Source organism: Scatophagus argus, chromosome 6 (genome assembly GCF_020382885.2).
Source record: "Scatophagus argus isolate fScaArg1 chromosome 6, fScaArg1.pri, whole genome shotgun sequence".
NCBI classification, from domain to species: Eukaryota; Metazoa; Chordata; class Actinopteri; family Scatophagidae; genus Scatophagus; species Scatophagus argus.
In genome coordinates this window covers 11,502,109-11,523,389 of record NC_058498.1, presented here as the reverse complement: position 1 = coordinate 11,523,389, position 21,281 = coordinate 11,502,109, and the positions used below count along the sequence as shown (strand labels likewise).

The 21,281-nt window shown below is 39.7% G+C and overlaps 1 protein-coding gene across 2 annotated transcripts in view; it reads left to right on the top strand.

The window, feature by feature from the left end:
- The window catches only part of negr1 (neuronal growth regulator 1), a 127,708-nt gene that overhangs the window by 19,314 nt on the left and 87,113 nt on the right, over positions 1-21,281 (top strand). For both annotated transcript variants that reach the window (XM_046391146.1, XM_046391147.1), the window contains exon 2: positions 20,015-20,253. In XM_046391146.1, the coding sequence (XP_046247102.1) occupies positions 20,015-20,253 (239 nt within the window). The remainder of the gene's footprint in view (positions 1-20,014; positions 20,254-21,281) is intronic.

The window sequence follows — 21,281 nt, the reverse complement described above, 5'->3', positions numbered from 1 at the left end:
GCTTTTTTAATACCTCTGTGGGCTTGTTCTCACAGACCAAGCTCGTGGTTTTTTGTTTTGTTTTTTTTACACTTTTCTGCAAAGTTTGAATTTCCTGAGCTAACCTGCTGATTGCAATTTTGGTTGATTGCCTTCCGGAGGAGCTGCTACAGCTACTTTGAATCTCATGGGCCGGTAAGATTACTGTCCATAATTCAGCAGTTTTTATTGTTTTCACTTTCAGGCCTTTATACAAGTGATAGTATTGCTATGTCAGAGCATGTGTGCCCAATACAGTCAGTGCACTTTTTTACCTGTGGCTTTGCAATGAGATGCCAGAAAATGAAAAGATTATGTAGAATATACATTTTTAGGTCATCTTTCTTACACCTGTGTGTGTATACCCACCATTTCCATACCCTCTTTTATGTACAGCATAATGGACATCATTACAACAAGCAGGCTCCTAATTACACTGACTATGACTTAACATTGTCCTTCCTGGATGAGTAGACTCAGTTCATGTTGGCCCATAAATACATTAGGACGATGCACATACACAAAAATAGTTTTTCTAAACTCTAAAAAAATGCTACAGAGTAAAACCTCCAGGCTTCAAGAGCAGTAATTGATCTGTGAAGTCTAATGTGTCCTGTCAGCAGTTTTACAAATGTCTCTTTTAAAATGATGTACATGGCTTAAATGTATTTTTTGCTGCAGCAATTTTTTTTTGATGAAGTACCACAGCTGGCCACTGGGGCAAATTGTCATCAAGTTTGACTTGCTGTGTCTCTTAATACATCCCTGAGTACCAAAGGTCGACCAGTTTATGGGTTTTTCCGATTAATCAGCACCAGTAAGAATCATTATGGCAGGAACATGGCTCTGATAGTGACTGATGGCTGCACAACCTGCACCAGTGACTTACATCAGGATATTACATGGAGGCTCCATGCACGAAGCCAAGGAAATCTCATCTACCTGAGATAATTTATATTTTTATGAAACTTAGCTTCATATAAGACACTTTGATGACATTGTTAATGCACTGGATGGAAGGTAACTGCTGCTATGCTGAAAGCATACTGTCTCTGTTTTGCTAGTATAACCTTGTTTTGCAAAGACAAGAGCAATTAACAAATAACAACAACAACAACAACAACAATAAAGAAGTCAATGAAAAGGTTGTATCAAGAAGCAGTGGCAGGAAGTGTAATGTTAGGAGCAAAAACTTACTGTAACTGCAGCTCTAAGTGGAGCAGATAAGTGTGCTAAAATTAATGTTGCCTGATTGTGCCAGAAAATTTTGCGCACTTGCTTGAGATGAAAGAAAAAAGCGGTAATGAGCTTGACCGTACACTGAGGGTGTATTATGTGCTGTAGTACTGCAGCAGTGTGGTAACCTTCTCAGCTCCTTTATTTACTGTTTTTGCAGCGGGAGCTCAGGCAGAAATCAGGGGTTCATTCACAGCTCTAACACAACTGATGAATTTATCTTTGGAGATGAGCAGGCTATTTTTGGAATACACGTATGAGGGAGGGATACATTGCTCCGTTGAACTGGAAAGTTCTAAAAACAGTCAACGGAAAGACATCTGTGCTTTGAAGGACCTGGCCGGTTCACAACGTAACCAAACCCCCGGATGATAGAGGCAAAAAGCAACTAGAGCTCCGTTTAGCTGTGCTATGCTAAGCTGTGTGTAAAAATAGATTCCATTAAGCCTTGATTTTCACGGTGTTGATATGATTTGCGCTCCATTGTATAGTGTGAGCGCTTGCAATAACTCTCACTAAACATTTTCTCAAATCATACCCTAGAAAGGAGGCTACCAACATTGCCTTGAGGCTCTTAAGACATACTTGCAACCAGATTTTTATACTTAAATGTCTAATGCACAGCAGTTGGATTGTGTTTTAGCATTTATGTTGTATCATATTCATAAATTATGGAATAAATGCTTCTCATTCGTCTCAAGGTTTCCAAGACGTGAGTAAAGAGTAGGCAAAGCATTCTCTCCCATCGAATAGAAAGCATGTCAATGGAAAAACCAATTACATTTGCCTTAAGGCACTTTCCTATTTAGCACTGTTTCTCTTTAATGGGGTTATCCAGTAAACCTTGCAGCCATCCTCAACTAATTGCATGTTTCATAAACTGATAAGGAAAAATCATACAGGTTACAGGCTACAGCCCATACATCTTATTTAGATTCCTGCGCTCCTGTAACCATCCAATTTAAGAGCTTAGCTGACTTCTTATCAGCCATTTTACCTTCAGCTGAAATTACATACTCCATGAACTGGGTTTTGGAGGGCTAGATTTGACGTATACAAGTCACTATAGTGCTGTGGTCCCGGTCATACACATGACGAAAAGGAGCTTGAATCACAGAATCAGTTTAGTGTTGTGTTTCTTGTCAGTGTTTGATGAGGTGACTTTGTTGTACCTTGCACAGAATCATCAGCCCATCCCCTCAAACCCTGCAGAATACAGTATTGTGTGTTTGTGCACGCACATTTGCCATTGGCTCATCTGAATGTGTACGAAGTCGGTAATGAGCTGCCAGAGCTGGTGATGCATAATAATGCCCAAGGAAGGGATGAGATGGATTCTCCGCTGGGTGTTTCTCTTTTACCATTATTATCCTGGTTGCCAAGATGCTTAAGTCCTGGATGCTGCAGCAATTTACATGGGCTTAATGAACCTGTTCACTTGCATGCATTCTCCTGCTCTTCCCCTTCACCACTGGCACATGTGGAGAAGAATCAGGCCCAAATCCATCATTTAATAGGCTTTAGATAACAACATCATGATGGTTAATATGTTTTTGTGCCAGTCTGGTGCTGCTTTTGGATCTGTGTCGTTGCCTCTGTACATGTTTCAGTGACTTGGTGCAATTGATTGGTTGTGCTGCGCAAGAGGAGCAATTTTCTCCAGGATTTTTGGTTGGTTTTTTCATTAAGGAGATGAAGGGGAAGAATAACAATTGATTAGAGCACTCTAATATGTTATTGATAGCAGCGACATGGTCCTAAACTGTGATCCTTTTATTTTTTTCACGGTGCATTCGTTTCAGAGCAACCAGTGTTTGAGTCTACCCTGGCCACATAGTGCTACAGCATAGGACCCCTCCAACAACCAACCTGAACCTTGATCTGCTACAGCAGATACTGCTCTTTAGTTGGTTCTGTGTTGTTCTGTGTAGCACAGTGGTCCTGGAGGAACGTTGTTTCTTTCGTTGTACCTGTATTTAACAAACTTATTGAATTAAACCAAATTGTGATGTGTAAGTGCTGATTTTATTTGTAGTTTAACAAATTAGAAGGCAATTGTCACTGAATACAAGACTTTTTGTATAATTTGGTTGTCCAGCTCACTGCCAGTAAATAGTTTGTTTCTCAGCACAGACAATGGAGCTTGTCTCGAGACTATTTCCAGTAAAAGCAAGTTCTTGTTCAAAACAACAGGGCTCTCATTTAGCTCCAAGTAATGCTGCTCATCAAGGTCATTTAGTAACAGAGACGTCATAGAGAGCAGTCATAATTGGTGAAATATAATTGTCTGATTTATTAGGCTGAGTGTAAAACACATCTTTTTTGTCCAAAAAACAGATACTATCAGCTTTACAAGAATGAGATGAAATGAAGAAATGCTCCATTTCAAAAACAGCATTGTTGACTCATCTCTTGATATCCCAGTAGACATACTAATATTATGAATTTGCACCTGACCATCCAAATGCAAACACATGGTAAATACTGTACAACTGGGTCACATTATAAATGCTGATTTATTGAGGACCAACCAAAACGAACATGCAGGAAAGTCAAAGTTCAGCTCGTTAGCCCTTTAATCTCTCCTTGAGAGGTCCCAATGATTTCATTGAACAAGTGCAGGAACTAACAAGTCCAGTCAATTTATATACCCCACAAAGCATCAGTAGGCTTTATAGTATGTACAATGTACTTTGTTCTTAGACCATTCAAGTAAAGGAAAGCTCTCCAAAAAGCCAATGACAACATATCTAATACATATAGATCAGAAAATAAGAATGTGGGTCTGGGAGGGCAGCTGAGCAGCTTGAGGTGCTGCCAAATGGCAGCTATGCCATACAACCTCCTCTCCGCTATGGTGACTTGACTGATTTGTATAAAGAATAAACAGATATACGATGATATCTAATCTAAAAATTTCCAGTTCTGACAGAAACCTGCAGACTCCTGAACTATATGGCACATGGTTGCACCCCTCTTTGATAGTTGATTTAGTTGGCAAGTAAACAAGAAGAACTTGACAAGGAAGCAGTGAACTTCAGAACTGTCCTCTGTTCATCATTTAACTCAAATTGTTTGGTTCAGCTTACCTTGCACGCGCTGGGCAGAGCTTTGGATTGTTTGACTGCCTCTTTAAAACTGTATAGCAGTGTTGACACTCCTGCAGGAATTGGATTGTTTTTCACCCCGCTGACCACCACTTCAGTGAGTTAAGTGCAACAAGCTCTGAGCCTAGGTGGAGTGAGGTAAATAAGTGCCTCTCTAACCCATGTTGTGCCCCCTGTTGGCTATCATCAGGAAGTAATGCTTAACTTTTTAATTGCTTCTTGGTTTGCTGACTCGTTTCTCACTCCTTTAACTGTGTCCTTAAGTCAACCCCCAAACACACACACACACACACACACACACACTAGAGGCATATTGATATCTTTAATTGCCGTAATAGTATTTTACTCTTACTGATGTATTCCTATGGAGACCTTACAGTAATTAAGGCAATCTCAGAATGGAGTATTTGCTCTATCAATAAAATTACTTACTCAAATCACTGTTGTGAATCAGAGACCCTGTTTGTGGGACGAACCCTAAGCTGAACATAATCCTTGCCAAATGGACTGGCGATTAGCTTAACTAAGGACTTTTTGGTCCCTGCCAACACACAGGCTCTGCATTTTAAGCAGAGTGAGCATTCATTGAATTTCTGTATTCATCCAACCTTCTGCCTCCCATACAAACCATACAAACAGGCTAACATGCATGCATATATATGCACAAAGGGAATAAAAAAATGAATGCTGAAAATTTGTTAACATTTTTCAGCATTCACAACCTCATATTTGAATAATATAAACATAAATTTGACAATGCACTAATCTTGCCTGGTATTAAGAAACTTGCTGAATTCTGTCATGACAATTAAGTAGATGTACACAACAGGCTAAAGGCATTCCCTCAAATACCTCAGATCTGTACCCCATAGCTCTGATATTGGCAGGGGTTTTGGATGAAATGAAAGCAGGATGTGGAAGCTGTTCATGCTGTACAACCCACTTCTTTCACCCACACTCAAAACTAGGAGAAGGAACTACGTTTTTACTGCATGCTTGTAACTTCACAAAACAGACAGAAAAAGGACTGTCTAAAGCAAGCAAGTAAGCACAAATAGGGCATGTAAAATATGAGTACGCCCAGAGGGGCCTCTTCTCTGCTCAATGTATTTATTCCAATATTTGCACATGACTGAAAGCAGTTAAGTGCTGTGGCAATTGCTTATTTCCCTTTGTCAGGATGATGAATGTGGTCGCACCTATCGCACTGTGCAGGGGTTCCAATGTCCTCTGACAATGAAGGATTGTCCATTTGTGCCATGGACAGAGCACATCAAAAAGGGTGGATAAAGCCCTACAGGAAGGCAATAACAAACACTCCCTTATTACTGTCATTGTGTATGGCAGAGGAATTTTAAAGCATGATATTTCCCTTGTCATGTGCATACATTGAAGACATGGCATCACCTGACATTTGTCCTGATAGGCATACACATATCTTTTATCGATCAGTGTTCAGTTAATATAAACCATGTCAACAAGGGAGGTAGTGAATAAGTGATACACACCAGCTTTTTGTAAGCCAAAGCACTTCTGAAGCTATATGGAACATAATGCATGTTTTTGGTACCTTGAATACAGACTTGGTTTCCTACAAGTCTGAATCTGTTAAGATTCAATTACACCATTTACATTAAGCGTGCTATGATCCGGATTTTTGGGACCAATCACAGAGACGGAATAAAAACCCCAGTAAAATGTTGAGGAAATAAATTGTTGTATTTAACAAAATGAAAAGTTCCTCCATTTCACGTTTGTACTGCGGTGTTGTTTGGTTGCACCACCAATATGTGACACAACAAGAGCAGGAGCAATGTGGAGTCACTAAATGGTCAGATGGTGAGAAAATTGTTATTAAAATTAAAAGTGTCTCATCAGTATGGTAGTTTTTGTGATTTAGGTCAAAAATAGTGTAAGCCACTTGACTCAACAACTGGACTCATTTGCAGGGTTCTGGCAACCACTTGCCTTCTGCTGTTGATGAGTGAGTAATGTTAACATTAGCGTTGGCATTTAGTAGTTCCATAATTATCCACAGACAGTTTCTTGAGTTGTATTAGTAATATAATAATTTGAATAAGTCATTTGGAAAAGCACACATAAGACAAAAATACTCACAACAAATTTGTTAGTCTTTACACTTAAAATTTCAAGAATGAATACAACTTTTTAAAGATAAAACTGAAATGTTAAAAGACAAAAGTTGTGTATCATCCCAACATGCAGCATTGCGAAAAAATTACTTATATTTTCTGCAGCTGTTTGAACTCTGAAATTAGTTAAACTTTTGCCAATGGTAAGCTGTTTGCCTTTTAACTTGTGGCAAATGTTGTTTGCCTGTGTGTTCAAAAGGCTTAGACACTATTTCACCTCAGCTGTTATTGCCTGTAAATGTGCCAATGCTGGCTTGTTGAAAGCACCAGCATGCATATGCAGTGCCATTGATTTACTTTCTAAAAAAAACTGCACATCCAATATGATCCACTGTCATATAAATACTGCCAAATGGACGCATCAGTGTACACACATCAACATCACTATAATAGTGGCTGCCTTCAAAATCTGTCCTTATTTACTATATAGTGCACTATATTTACCAGGTTATCTGAGAGTCTGAATTTGTTATGGACTATTGAATAAACTATTGCATGCATGCTATATATGAGATCATATTGGCTTTGCCCCTTGTTGTCTTGAAAGTTAAGGAGATTGCTGCTGACTGTTCAGCAGTCAGTGTTATCCAGAATGTTTCTCCAGTGTATGGCGATGATTTGTCAAGTTAAAACTGCACACTTTTGGCGAATGCTGATTTGTATTTTAATCATAGTCATGGGTGTACAAATTTCTAGTCTGCAAGATCACTCCACAACAAATATTTTGGTTGTCCTTCATAGATGACAAATAAGGTATACTTTGAAAACAGAGGAGAAAAGGACACCTTTTAAACCTTTGTAAAAGATACACTGAGAAATTGATTTGTTAGTGAGAAATGAATAATGAAACTGAAGGAGTTGTTGGTACAGGGGATCAATAGACAACTTACACCTGATGCTATTAATAGATGATCTCATAAAGTGGTAGGAGTTAAAATAAAAAATGTGAGTTGGAAGTGGTAGGGAGAGCTAGACAACTGACACATATCTGTTTCAGATCCATGTTTCAGTCACATTCCCCCAGTCTCTCTTCTAAATTGGAGCTTTCTTCCACTGCGATCAGTGCAGATCGGAGGAAAAAGGAATGTCAGAAATGTGGAGAGAAGAATTTGTGAATCAGTTCAAGCTTTGCCCATTTTCATACCTTTGAGCTGCAGCCCGTCACTTTGGAAACAGAGTTACAAAAGCGAGTGGTGCACTACTACTTACTCTCCACTCATCTATCAGTTTGTCATTTAAGTTCTGAAATAAAATGGTTGTCAGCTAAGTATCTTGCTCATCCTTGCTGAATTCCATTCATTTGCAATGACATTTAAAAAACACAGCGAGCTTAGCCTTCCTTGTCATCTCAAGAGTCCTCGCAGTCTAGACGGTTCACAAACACATTTGTTTGGGGTTTGTCTGATTTAACTTGGGGTTTAAGCTCTAGTTTTGAGCACTTTAAACTCGTTTGCAAACCAGTCCCAGGCAAACAGGCGGTGAGTGACTCTACCACACATCCAGCCTTGACCTATCCCTCCGACTCCACTTCCCTTGCTCTCCCTGGCGCACTGCCAAGCCTGACCTGTCACTTGGGTGGTGAGTGGTGTGGGTAAACTGTTTGGCAGCAGAATACTCCACAAGACTCATACTGATGAAAGGAATCACCTTACAGACACGCACACACATACGCACACATGCACACACACTTCAAAGCACAACAAACAAGGTGGGGGAGCACACTGGAATAATGATCAGTCCATTTAGGAAAAAAAATATTTTAATGTGACATTTATCAGAATATTTGAATTTTTATTTATTTGGCTTCTTGCTGTTTTTGTTACATACTAGATTAACTAGATCAGTTTTTGTTTTTTTTTTTACAGTTAATGGGGTACACATTTATTCTAACTTCAGTAAAACATTAAAATGCCAAAGCATGTTGACCCACTTCTTGTGCTGTGCAATTCAGTTTTCATTCATAACTGATATAAAACTCTGTAGCTGTCATCGTAGATTGAGGATTACAAGAGTCTGGTCTGAGTGTGTGTGTGTTTGTGTGTGTGGGTGTGTCACTATGTATACTATACATGTGCATGTATGTATGTGCTTGAAGTAGTAGATGTACAGTGTACAGAGAGAAGACTGAGGAAGGAGAGAGAGGAAGGCTGACAGAGAGAGGGTGGATTAGGACGACCTGGGCACAGATGGCTGTTGGAGGCAGATGTCCCTGCTGAGCTGTTCAGGGTAGTTCCTGCCAGCTCAGAAACGGTAACAGAAGTACGCAGAGCAAATAGGCTACCTCAGAACGGGTGGCTAGATTTTGGAAAGCAGATGCTAAAAAATGCGTTCCATGCTCGGAAATGTCCCTAGACCCAAAGCAAGGCGAGAAAACAGCAACCCTCCCAAGAATTGTGGAAAGTTTTAAACCCCTCAAAATACTCGTAGGAAAGGGGGGAGGGGGGCAATTTGGATGACTGAAATTTTATGCTTGTCTTTGGAGTAACGAACCATTAAAGTAATAAAAAAAACTCTGCTCATGTTTCAACATTTAATAATAAAACATTTTTGTAAGTTGTGGCAGAGCACTGGAGACGTGCATGTGGCCAGCTGGTTGACATCAGCTGTCTTTGTAATCACCCATCAGTCATGTTCAGTCAACAATGTGAGGCAGCTTTTATAATACAACAAGCTTTCACCCTCGCTTGTGATTGTTATGCTATTGTTGGTGGTTCTATAGTCTACTCCTTCTGCCTATACATTATAGGTGGCTGTGATTGATCAGTTGGTGCTGTTCTGAATAGACCTTTGGACAGCTATAAAAGGTTTTGTTGAGCTACACCATTTAGACAAAAGTACTGGGACAACCGACCATTGCATCTACAGGGACTCTAATGACAGCACACTCTAAATACATAGACAGCTTTGCAGCTATAACACCTTTCACTCTTCATGGAAGTGTTTCTGTGGGATTTTTTGCCCATTCATGCAGTAGACCAATAGTGAGGTTAGGCACTGATGTTGGACGAAAAGGCCTGGCTCTGTTCCAGTTAATCCCAAAGGTGTTGGATGGAGTTGAGGTCAGGGCTCTGTGTGGGCCAGTCAAGTTCTACCACACCAAACTCATCCAACCATGTCTTTATGGAGCTTTGCTTTGTGCACTGGGGCTCAGTCATGCTGGAATAGAAAAGGGCCTTCACCAAACTGTTGCCACAAAGTTGGAAGCATAGCATTGTCCAAAATGTCTTGAAGATTTTCCTTCACTGGAAGTAACGGGCCAAGCTCAACCCCTGAAAAACAGCCTCATAAAGAGGCGTATCTGGATACTTGAGTGTCTACTGGTCTGTGGAAACATACGAGTTGCCAAGGATGTAATGTCAGTTCGTCCAATTTGAATTTATTTGTTTTCATTTGTTGATATAATCCCTCCCTGGATGAGTGATTTTAAGTTTTCTAACGCCAGCCTGCAGCTTATAAATTGTGACAAATTTCTTGATCTCATCTGACATTAAACTGAATATCAGACAGGTGGTTGGGCAGGTCAGTAATTGTTTGCTGGAATCCTTCATGAATGGCTCCATTCCTCTGGTAGAGAGAAACCAATAATGTTATTATGTTATTTTATTTTGTGTATTGTTTTCTGTCCATATACCGCACCATGTAGGAAATTAAATTAAGCATAATTTAAAAAACTCACAGGGCCCAGGCAGTACTATAGCACCCTTAACTTGATGTGTTCTCGTCTGGGGGTTTGTCAGCCACCCACTGCCTTCATCAGTTTGATCTCTGGGTCTTTAATACACAGCAGAAATGCAGTTATGTGCTTAATTCATATTCTCCTCTTCTTCTCGGCTTTTGCGTGTTATCTCCCTTCCCATTTTCCATAGGGGAAGAATTAAACAGACATGTATTCATAGTGAATGTCAAATGCCAGTCAGTCATTACAAGCTCACAATTGATGCATTAATAAGAAAACTTTGACAAAAAAGAAAAAAAAAAGGAAACTTGTGAATGCCTCTCGCTGTTTTCTGGTGGACAGCAGCAGAGGATCAAAGATGGCCCAAATGTGCCTCTTCGTGAGATCTGCTTTATAACTTTGTTGGAAAGTGAATTGTCAGTCCCTGTTCATGCTGGAACCACCGGGAGTTGACGGTGTGCAGTGTCGAGCCATCGGTTTTGAAGGACAGGGTAATTTGATTTGGGTGATACATTGTTGGTGGTCTCTGCATCCAAGAGTAATTACAGTCATCTGACAGGCACCTAAAGGGACAAGGCAGCGTGCTTTTAGGTTATTCTAAAGCCCTGTCTCATGTTAGTGATACATACAGGCTATACCTACAGCGCACTCCACTCGGACTTTTTCTGGCTGTGTTAAAAGTAAAACACAAGGTTAAAGTCCTTGCGGGGGTAAAAGCATGTTTGGTATATTTGCAGTAACAGCTCTCCTTTGCATTTGACTGTTTAAGCTTATGTTAGCCTCTGTAAACAATGGATCATCTGGAAAAAATGTAGTTGAATTCCATAGATGCTGTGCATAATGGATCACAAAATGGCTCACATTGCTTAGTTTACTCTCACATGCGAGCAGAGACTGTAGATACAGTCAGATTAGTGTTTCACTAAGTAAATAAAAAAGAGTTGTCTTTCTTGCAAATTAAAAATACTTGGTATGATTAGATGTATTGTATTGTCCAGAAGGCAAACTGTGCATCTTTTGCACTAGGAGGAGGCCCGGAGCAGACTAAAATAAATGAAGTGATTTGAAATGTGTCTAAAGCCTGCAGCTTGCTTCGGTTTCATGAAAGAAATACAGAGTCATTCATCTCCTGAGTGTTTGTCACTGTGAGTCATTGCTGCTGGAAGTTCAAATGAGAACTGTTTACCAATAAATGTGTTCAGGAGGTGTGCTCCTGGCCTTCTCTTGGATCTTTTCAAAAATGCATCTCGGAAAAATAAATGCTGCTCAAGCATAGGTGCTGGAGTATACTGTGTGTAGCAGTCCTAATCGCTATATGGTTATCTTTAGTAGTACTGACAGGGGACTGTGGTCCAGTAGTGTGTTCACAGAAGTACTAGTGATACTAAATAACTACGGAGTTTGCCTTAGGTAATAGATGCTCAGATGATATACTGCAACAGATAGCAGTGGACCGCTTAAATGTTCCTTCATCTTTTGTCTAGTTGGGGTTTGAACATGACATTTAGCAGTATTTGCGCGTGCAGTGGACTCAGTTTTGATGTGAATATATTACACAGAGCTCATTCACATATTTATTAGGGGGGGATTGTGTGTGGAAAAATACTTGTCCATTATGCCTCAGCAAAGGCTACTCTTTATCCTCTCAGAATTCTGGCTCTCAGCTTTTATTCAACCACTAATTTTGTAAGGCCTATTCATTTTTATTCAGTTGAAGCTGCATTCATTCAGTCAATGTCAGTTCTTGGGGAAAAAAAAAAGAATCAATAATGTGAATTAATCCAGAGATTACTCATGTAGAGCTTTGGAAGATTTTTCTGTACATGAATTAGTTCTAGGGTAAAGCTCGGTGATGACTTGAGCATAAATTGAAATAAGGAGTGTGTGAATTCTTTCAAGTGTGAGGAGTGGAAACAAGGGAGAAGAGACGCTACAGTACAAACATAGCCTTTCACTATTGTTCACACATGAGAGGTGACATTTTTCCTAGTCACATATTGTGGACGTCTTTGACTCAGCTGCTTCCACGCATGTGAAACAAGTCAAAGCCATTCAACCAAAGCAACTCCAGTACGGGTCACTTCATTTGTATGCACTGGCAGGGAGGCGGGCAGGTGCACCTTTAAGGGGACCCAAAGCTGGAGGGGACAAGGTGATGCTGTGCAGGGTTTGCTGTAATAACTGCTCTGGTAACAACAGAGTTGGGCCATTGATTTTAGATGTCATCAAGGGTCTGACAGTTTCTTGCTGCTCTATCAGTCAAAGCCTTCTTGTCAGCGTCAATTGGAAATATAGTGAAATGAAAAGAAAAAAATAACAACCAAAGAAACAGTAAAGTTTACACACTTGAAGTGAGATTTTGTAGTTTCTACTGACCGTGGGATAGTTTTTATCCTGTTCTCTGTGTATGTGATGTTAGGTGTTGGTTTAAGCACTGAGTCTGTGTGGATTATAGCTGGAAGGCTTCAGATGTGTCCCACTGGCCACAGTCGACAGGATTATTTTAGGGATTAAGAGCCTGGTGCTCTGTACCTTGGTTGCACAGCCCTACTGTATGTCCTCATTCTCTCTTATTCTTTCCTCACAACTCAACACCCCACCCCTAAAACGTTCAACCTCAAACTCCAGCAACCAGACACAAAGCTGCACCAGAGATGGGCTCCACCACAGCAGTTGACTGTTGCAAACACACATAGCAGATACTCACAATTAAGAAGCTAGGCTGAACTAGGCCATATTTTGCATTTTTTAATCAGTATTAAATAGATTTTTGAAAAAAAATGCCTGTTAATGTTCTGACATTTGACTAATCGAATAATTCAGCTCCGAAAAGGCATTAAAGATGTTAGACCAGTAAGTTTGTCATTTAGGCATTTTTCCAAAAATAAACTTTGATGCACTGTGGTTTCATTTTCTACCCAAAGGTGATGATAAAAAAAGGAGCAACAATAAAGATTTTTGTTTTGTTTTAGACAAAATGTACTTGAGGCCTTATTTTAGTTGTGCAAGTGCAACAACAAGCACTAATCAGTAAGCCTTGGGCACACAGACTGTGTAGGCATCTCCAAACACAGTTGCTATTTTGTTTTGTAGGTGCAGCAGCACAGAGTATAAAAAGGCTGGCTAAAGATGAAAATAAAGGGGATGAGGATTAATAAATGTGCTTTCTAAATAAGTCACATCACTGTTCTCATTGCTCCGAAACAGCTGTGCCAGTTACAGTGACGCACGATGACAGTGGCTTGTCTGAATAGTGCACATCGACGAGATGTGAACACACAGCACCACAAATCTGCAACCAGCTGCAGATGGTGTCTTTTTTTGTTAACAATTAATTAGTACAATGACGATAGGAGTAGATAATAGTTTGGTGAAGCAGTTTATATGATCACATCAAAGCAATGCTATTTCAGTCATAAATCGACTAGTTGCAAGTGGTTACACCACATCTTAAAGTGTGCCACAGCAGTAAATAAAACATGAACTGCTGATTCGTTTTTTTTGTTCGTTCGTTTGTTTTTTTTTTGTTGTTGGTTTGTTTTTTTTTTTTCAAATTTGCAAAGGAAGCTGTGAGATTGTGTTTAGTAGTTTGGTTTATATTTTTGTTATTATTTTAATATTTTCCATTTCAATGTTCTTAAGTTTTAACTACCTATTTATCTGCATTAATTTTACAATCAACAAGTTCTGAACAAAAATACCAGATATAATAAAACATTAAGCGGATTCAGCCTGTTAAATGTTATTTTTTTCTACTCTTCCATGGCAGTAAATTGATTATCTTTTGTTTTTGTACTGTTGGGCAGAAATCAATTTGAACATGTCAGCTTGGGCTTGGGGAAATTGTGATGAGTTTTCTTTCACTTTTTTTTCCCCTGACATTTTATAAAACTCAAGATTAATCACTTCATCAAACAAGTATCTGTCAGATAAATTGATAAGGAAAATGTGTTAATTCGAGCCCAACATGTTACCTTTTGAAAATATAACGCCTTGCCTGATTTCCGTCATTTCTGATATTCTTTGATGTGACTTAATAAAGGAGAAGTACCTCAGCAATCTAAAATAAGAACTGACTGCAGAAAAGACTTGGTTTTTCACACAATGATCACACCTAGCCTCCTTTCACTAGTGCTTCAATATCCAGTCAGTCAGTGTGAAATGCATTTTCTCATTTGAGGATTCATCGGACAGTTGAGCTCTGCTGAGGGCAGCGAGTCGTTGTAAAGGTTGGAGAGCATACGGTGCAGGTACCATCATCACGGCATCTTTCTCTTTATGTGTGAAAAAAGGGAAAAAAAATGGAGTGAAACATCTGCCCCCGACTGCACGATTAAAGGGTTTTGCTCGTACATTTTTAGGGCTGTATCACCCTCTCTCATTTTACTCTTCAAAACACGTATTTCATTCAAGCCGGTTAAGTGGGTGCTGCTATTAACAGAAACACATGAGCATTGTCTTTAAGCAGATGTTCCACTGCGATGATATCATGCACCACTAATTTTCTGACTTACTCCAGTTCAGTACACGCTGGAAAGCGAAATATACCAGGTGGTCTTCTCAGTGGCTGAGGCTTGATTTATACTTCAGTGATTAAGTGTCATTCAACGTGCCACAGCACAGAAAAGATACAGGGCAGACTGTTTTGATAGATCTGCATTTTGAGTGTTGCTTTTTTTTTCTTTTTTTGAATGATCACAGATGTGACCATATTTGTCAGCCAAGCTGTGGTTGGAGGTAGGATTTTTCAGATGTTTCCCTTGTTGTTGTAGGAAGCCAGTGTGTTGCAATGCTCTCCTAATTCTTTTGCGGAAACCTGAACTGGGCTTGCCTCGTTTTGATTGCTATAATAACAAATGCACAAATGCACACTGTCTCTGTACAATGATTGTAACCTATGATGTGACAAGGTTCTATCAAATGTCGCTTTGTACTGTAGAATGAATTGGCATTTAATATGTCTGTTATGCCAATTGCGTTAAGTGAAATGACAAAATGATATGACACATTTAAAACTGCTCTGATCCATATTTTAATAATAATAGTGGACCAGTTAAGTATTTGTTGTGTGAAACAAAGAAACAGAATATTATCAGCCGGCTCCTTCACTTCCTCTCAGCTCTATGGAGCATCGGAACACCTTTCAGCTCATTGTTTTGTTTTTTTGCGGCCTGAAGCTGTGTCTCTGTTCTATGAATCCTAATGCTATTTGCATGTTGGGTGGTTTTGAAAACAGGCAACTGCCTGCTAGCACGTTCACCACAACAGCATAGTCAGTGAGCGCCACCACCCCGTGACAAAAAAACTGTTGTTGCTTCTTTAATCCAAAGTATATGTGGTTGCATGTTCCTTTCAATGCATTTGCAAAAACACTAACTAACAATAGATGGGTGACACATCAAGACAAGAAACCTCATGGGTGTTCAGCATTCAACACTTGTGGCAAAAATAAAAGTAAAACTAAAAGCCAAGACTATATCGCATCTACTGTATTTTTTGGAGAAAACAGGTAGAGGTGTGGGACTGTTTCCGTTTTAATTCGAGTCAGGAAAAAAGCAGAGAATAGTGAGCACACATGGGTTCTGCATGGCTTAAAGTTTAAATATCCTCTGTGTTTATTATATAACTGTTACATAACATGAAATCTCAGACTACAGAGGGATCCATCCAGAAGAGTGTTCATTTCTTCAGCCAAATGCAGGGGAAAAAAAAAAAAACGCAACTGCTGAATGTGAACTACTAGACTGTGAAACACTGAAATATGTTTGCAAGAGGAGATCTGTGAAGTTTGTGCCAAGAAGAATATTTAGAGCTGAAGAACCTAGAAAACAATTTTATAAAGCAAATAACAATCTGGGTCAGAATGATGCCCCAGTGTTAATTATGGCATCCAATCAAAGAGCTTGAATGAGTTTGGCTAAACGGATTACAATCTGCTTCTCTTACCAGCTGCCATACTGTAATTAATGGTTTGTCATCATTCTCCATTCATGTGAGGTGCTCAAACACCAGCTTATCACTTTCCGTCTTTTTTCACATTGTGCATAATCACTGCGGTTTGAATTGAACTCTGCTATTTGTGAGCCAAAATACGAAAAAAGGAAAGCTTGTAATGAGCCTGTTTTTTTGTTTTTTTTCCTGCAGTCACTTGTCAGAAGCAGGGATAAATAAAAGTATCAATTAGTACATGTTTCAGGTGTCAAAGCTGCTTCAGAGTGGATGCGCCGAGGTCTGTGGAATAATTACCTGAGCTTTGTATAACCCATGGGAAGTGTGTATCCCGGTGTGTTCCTAGAGAAAAGGGGCTTGATGAAAGTGAAGCCCACCGTAGGTGTTGCTAGCTTTGTGCAGCGATGCCTGATTAAGGAGATGGTCAATGGGAATGCGTCAGAAGAAAGGCCTAGCTGATGACTTGACTTTGCTGCTGTTTCACATTAATGCGCAAGGTTGTGGTACGTGATGTACTGCATGTTGTTTTTAATGTCTTTCATGGTATATTTCAAAATGTGGAATGGGAAAAACAAGGCAAAGCAAACCTATCAAAGTCAACTCGTTAAAAAAAACAAATGAAAAAAAAAAAGGATTGTAGATGCTGAAATCCTTGCTTTTCACTGGCATTAAGCAGGATCTGCCCCAGCTTACATTAATCTGTAAAGATGACAAGCAGTTAAACAGTCCAGCTAAATTATCTTGCTGATGAACCACCTCTCCATAAAGTAAAAACAAACGCAGGATGAGAAATTATTTGTGGAGAAGTGAAACAAAGTTACTTTATAATAATCTGCAGAGAGCAAACATCAGTAAACCTCTGGTGTTTTGTGACTGCAGAATTGACAGGACTGACTTAGGCCACTAACAGTTACCACTGCGGTTTCATCACAGCACTGTACATATGCATCCGTTGTTTTGTTTTGTTTTGTTTTTTTTTTTCATAACAATGCATTGACTCTACACTCCATCAGTTTGGTTCATATGACAGACAACCAAAACGGCTGGGCCTAACAGCAGCCTAAATCTGCCACACTGAGCTGTCAAATCATTCCAGACTTGTGATGAGTGCATATGTAGTTCCTATCCAAGGCAGCAGGAACTAAGGAAGGAAGCAGCAGTAAACAACACCTGAGACAAACTGCTAATGTAAAAGTGTGTTTTTCGGCGCGGGGCTTTGTGAGGTGGTGTATGGATATACCTTGGTGTGAGATTACAAGGAACATGAGATAACAATAATAATTTCTGGAGGGACAATGCAAAGACACTCAGCAGTCATAAGCAAACTTCAAAAACAGCGAAAGAACATCAAGGACAGGTTCATCAAGATGAAGAAAATGTCAAGTCTCCAAGTAGAAATCCTGTCTGGGTGAAGTGTCCTTCAGCCACTCTGGTACTACACTTTGTAAAATGATCCTTTATTTGAAATCTGTCCTTGAAAGGTGGCTGTTAAAAGTTTGTTATTTCCTTCTTCACAGAGAGAAGCATCACTGGTCAGCAGTTTATATATCCATATTACAGCGAAGCTACTAGTGTTTTGAACAAACCAATCACACGAACGGACAACTGAGAAGCAGATTCTGCTGCGGTGCTGATGTGGGACCTTTTGATAATTTTTCAAGCTGTAAAAAAACCTGTCAACATTGATGTATATCGTAACTGACATGTATTCAAGCTGACTCCAGCTTCTGATCTCTTTTGAGGGAATATATTTTTTTTTATCAGCCACTTTTCAAGCCCACACTAGTGAATATTTCATTTTGAAAGGACAATTTCTAGTAGAAAAAAAAACAGAGAAATCAATAGCAAATACACTGGAGAAAACATTTTTATGCCTATCCTGTTTTACAACGATATAATGATGAAAGCCCAGCAAGCTGTTGACATGTTTTTCACATCAGCGGCTGTGGGCCGAAAACATTGTGCATTAATGTTCAAGACTTAAGTCGGCTCTCCCAGCGGTCCCACAAAACTGTGTTAAATTATTAGTCACTGAAGGCCTGTGATCATGGAGGTAGGTAGAAAGCCATGCTACATGGAGGCTCTTCCTCTGGAAAGCAGACGATGCATTTAAAACTAGATTCATTTATGTATTTTTTAATACATTTTACAGAAGTTAGGGCCGTGAAGCTTCAAAATCTTATGCATTAAATTTGAAGCCAACAGATCTACCGTTACCTGAAATTAATGGATAAATAATCAGTGCCCTTAAATTCAAGTTGGAAGGGGAAAAAAAAAAAAAAGATGTGAGACTTGCCTCAAGGCTCTTTTAGTGAATCTTGCCTGAGGGCCAAGAACACTTTGGCTCAGGTGGTCAATAAGCTAACTACCCGAGAGGTCCGTGTGAGTTTTCCAGAGGACCTGGACTCCTCTCCTTGTGTTGTTTTCATTGCACTCCGTTCTCCATTGTTTGCCACTTATTTGTCACAATACCTCCAGGGCAGCACCTTCTCTAAGGGGGAGACCAGCCTGGACGAGACCATTGTCCTCTTCCCTGCTTTCCTGACAGACACTTTCTTGGCATAGAGGGTAAAGAGCTTTGTGGTTAGTGCCAAACTGATTTCCTCAGCGGCTTTACTTCTGGTGCTGGCAGTCTGCGTGGTGTGTTGACAACAGCTAAAGAGCCTAAACTTGATTGCCTCTTTTCCTTCTCATTATTGCAGTATTTGTCACAGAATATGATGCGATTTTGTGAGTCTAGAGAGCACTGGAATGATGAGTAATACAACTGGCTTCTGACGGTGGTGACCCCAGCCTCATTATGTTGTACAATTCACTGACCCTTTGTCGCTGTACAATTAGCTTTCAGAAGTAAATTGCATTTGGCCTCGATAATCAGAGCCGTAGAATACATCCTATTGAGCTGGAGATGTTTCATTTATTTGTGACTGGACTTTGTTCACCAGATGTTGCTGATGATTGCCCATTCGCACTAAAAAGCTAAATGCAGAATAGATACAGCCAGGATTTTGAATAGTGAAAATCTCACTTGATATTGTACGCAGCATGTTTTACAGTCAGTCTGCTGGGTCCTGTACTGTGTTTCAATTCTGTGCACCCCTGCTCTGATGTCTTTTGTGGCATTTTTCTGTCAACACTATCCACTGCATGAGTATTTTTCTCAGTTAAAACTGAAGGCTTAAACGTCTCAGGTCTCTGAAAGGTCTCTCATTTTACATTGTCCAGGGACGGATATTTAAGATGAAAAACAACAACATAAATAACATAAATCGCAAATGTTGTGAAAACATAAATGTAGGTAGAACTGTTTTTGCTAAACCACACATTTGACTTGCAAGTGAAAGAATAATAAAGTAATACACTTTCTTCCGATGTCTTTGCCCACTCAGAAGGTCCGACAACAACAGAGCAGCCGTTCCTACAAAATAGTGACTCATCGGTCTAGCTGTTCTAGTCTTGAGTCAAATCTTATAGCATCTATAACAGATTGAGTCATTTTCAGATGTTCAGATTTCTGTCTTTTATGACTCACTTTATGGCTCATAATCCATTTTTGCCTATAAAAAGTCCATATGCTCCCTGGTATTAAAAAAACAAGTTCTGAGGCTAACATTTCCTGGAATTTTTGTATATACGTTAAACCTCAGAACTTGTTTTGGGGGAGAACTTACCAACACACACAATGCTGCACTAACAGCTAAAATTGTCAGCTGAAGAGGTAGAATTTATTAATTAGAAAGCAAGATGATGGAGCTAAAACAGTATTCAGTCTTTGAACAAAATAATTTCAAAAGCTACTACTTCATTCTTTTGTTTTCAGAGTCGGCCAACGAGCGTTTCTCCGGATCTAACCGAAGTGTTTCTGGTCACTGTAGGTGCTACCTGTTGGATGGGATCTCTAAAGGAGCCTGGTTGAACCGCTCGAGCATCATATTCGCAGGGAACGACAAGTGGTCTGTGGACCCACGCGTGTCCATTGTGTCCAGCGTCGGAGACAAACATGAGTACAGCCTTCAGATACAGAAAGTGGATGTAACTGACGATGGCCAGTACACGTGCTCCATTCAGAGTGAGCGCAACCCGAGGCCAAAGCTCCTCAACCTAATTGTAAAAGGTGCGTATTGGTCGTGATATTCATATGTGGACTTTTCTTTGTGTGTGTGTGTGTGTGTGTGTGTGCGCGTGCATACTCCGGTATTAAATAACTTATTAATTTACTTCATTTCCATTGGTATTTACTTGTCTGCACCTGTAGTTGTCGTGCTCTCTGATGTTTAGTATTTGATAGGATATTTGCTTTATACTTTGACTTCTGATTTCTTTTCTCTTTTTTTTAAATCTAACATCCTGTTTCTTATTACACGGATCATTTAGCCAGCCAGATTTCCGTGGCGACTCCGACGGTATTCCTGTGTTGTCCGTGTACCTGCTGGTCACAGGTGTATCTGGCACCATCTGTGCATTAAACATGTCTGTAATTCTCTTACACTAAGAGTAAGAACAAGAGCTCGAGTCGTTCTCTGTAAAAATAATAGAACAACAAAATCTTTTGAGCAGGGAAATTTTTAACTGTGGAGGCAAACCGACACTGTAGGGTACATTTTGTGCCTGTAGGCTATGCAAGAAAAAGTAGACACTTGTTGAATTAAGTGAGTGAGGGCAGGCTACGTACGTGGCTTTAATCAAGCCTCTGTGGGCTTTGTCACGGCAGGTAACAAAGTAAGATGTGATTCTTAGGACTCTTAAATGAATTTTGTCTAGCTAGTTGTTATGCTGTGTATGTCATTACACTGCATTTGGTAACAGGTGTTAGAGCTGTGAGTATAAGCCTTTTAACATAATAAAACTGCCATTGCCCAAATCGGGCTTCATCTGGAGGATCTCTGTGTCTAACAAGGTCAATAGGTGCAGTTGTGTTTTATGGGACATTAAGTAGGCTGAGAGAGCTAATTGATGACAGTATCCTAATTGTTACTTGGTGAGGTAATAGTGTGGTGGCTGAGTCTGAATGCTGATACCTCAGAGTGAAGATAAGCAGCGAGAAAACAACCGCACTGAAAATCCATCTTCCAAATGCCGTGTTCTTTTTCTTTAACAGGCTGATGCAGAGATTCATGTATGGTCCTCTTGGCTCTGTTTACA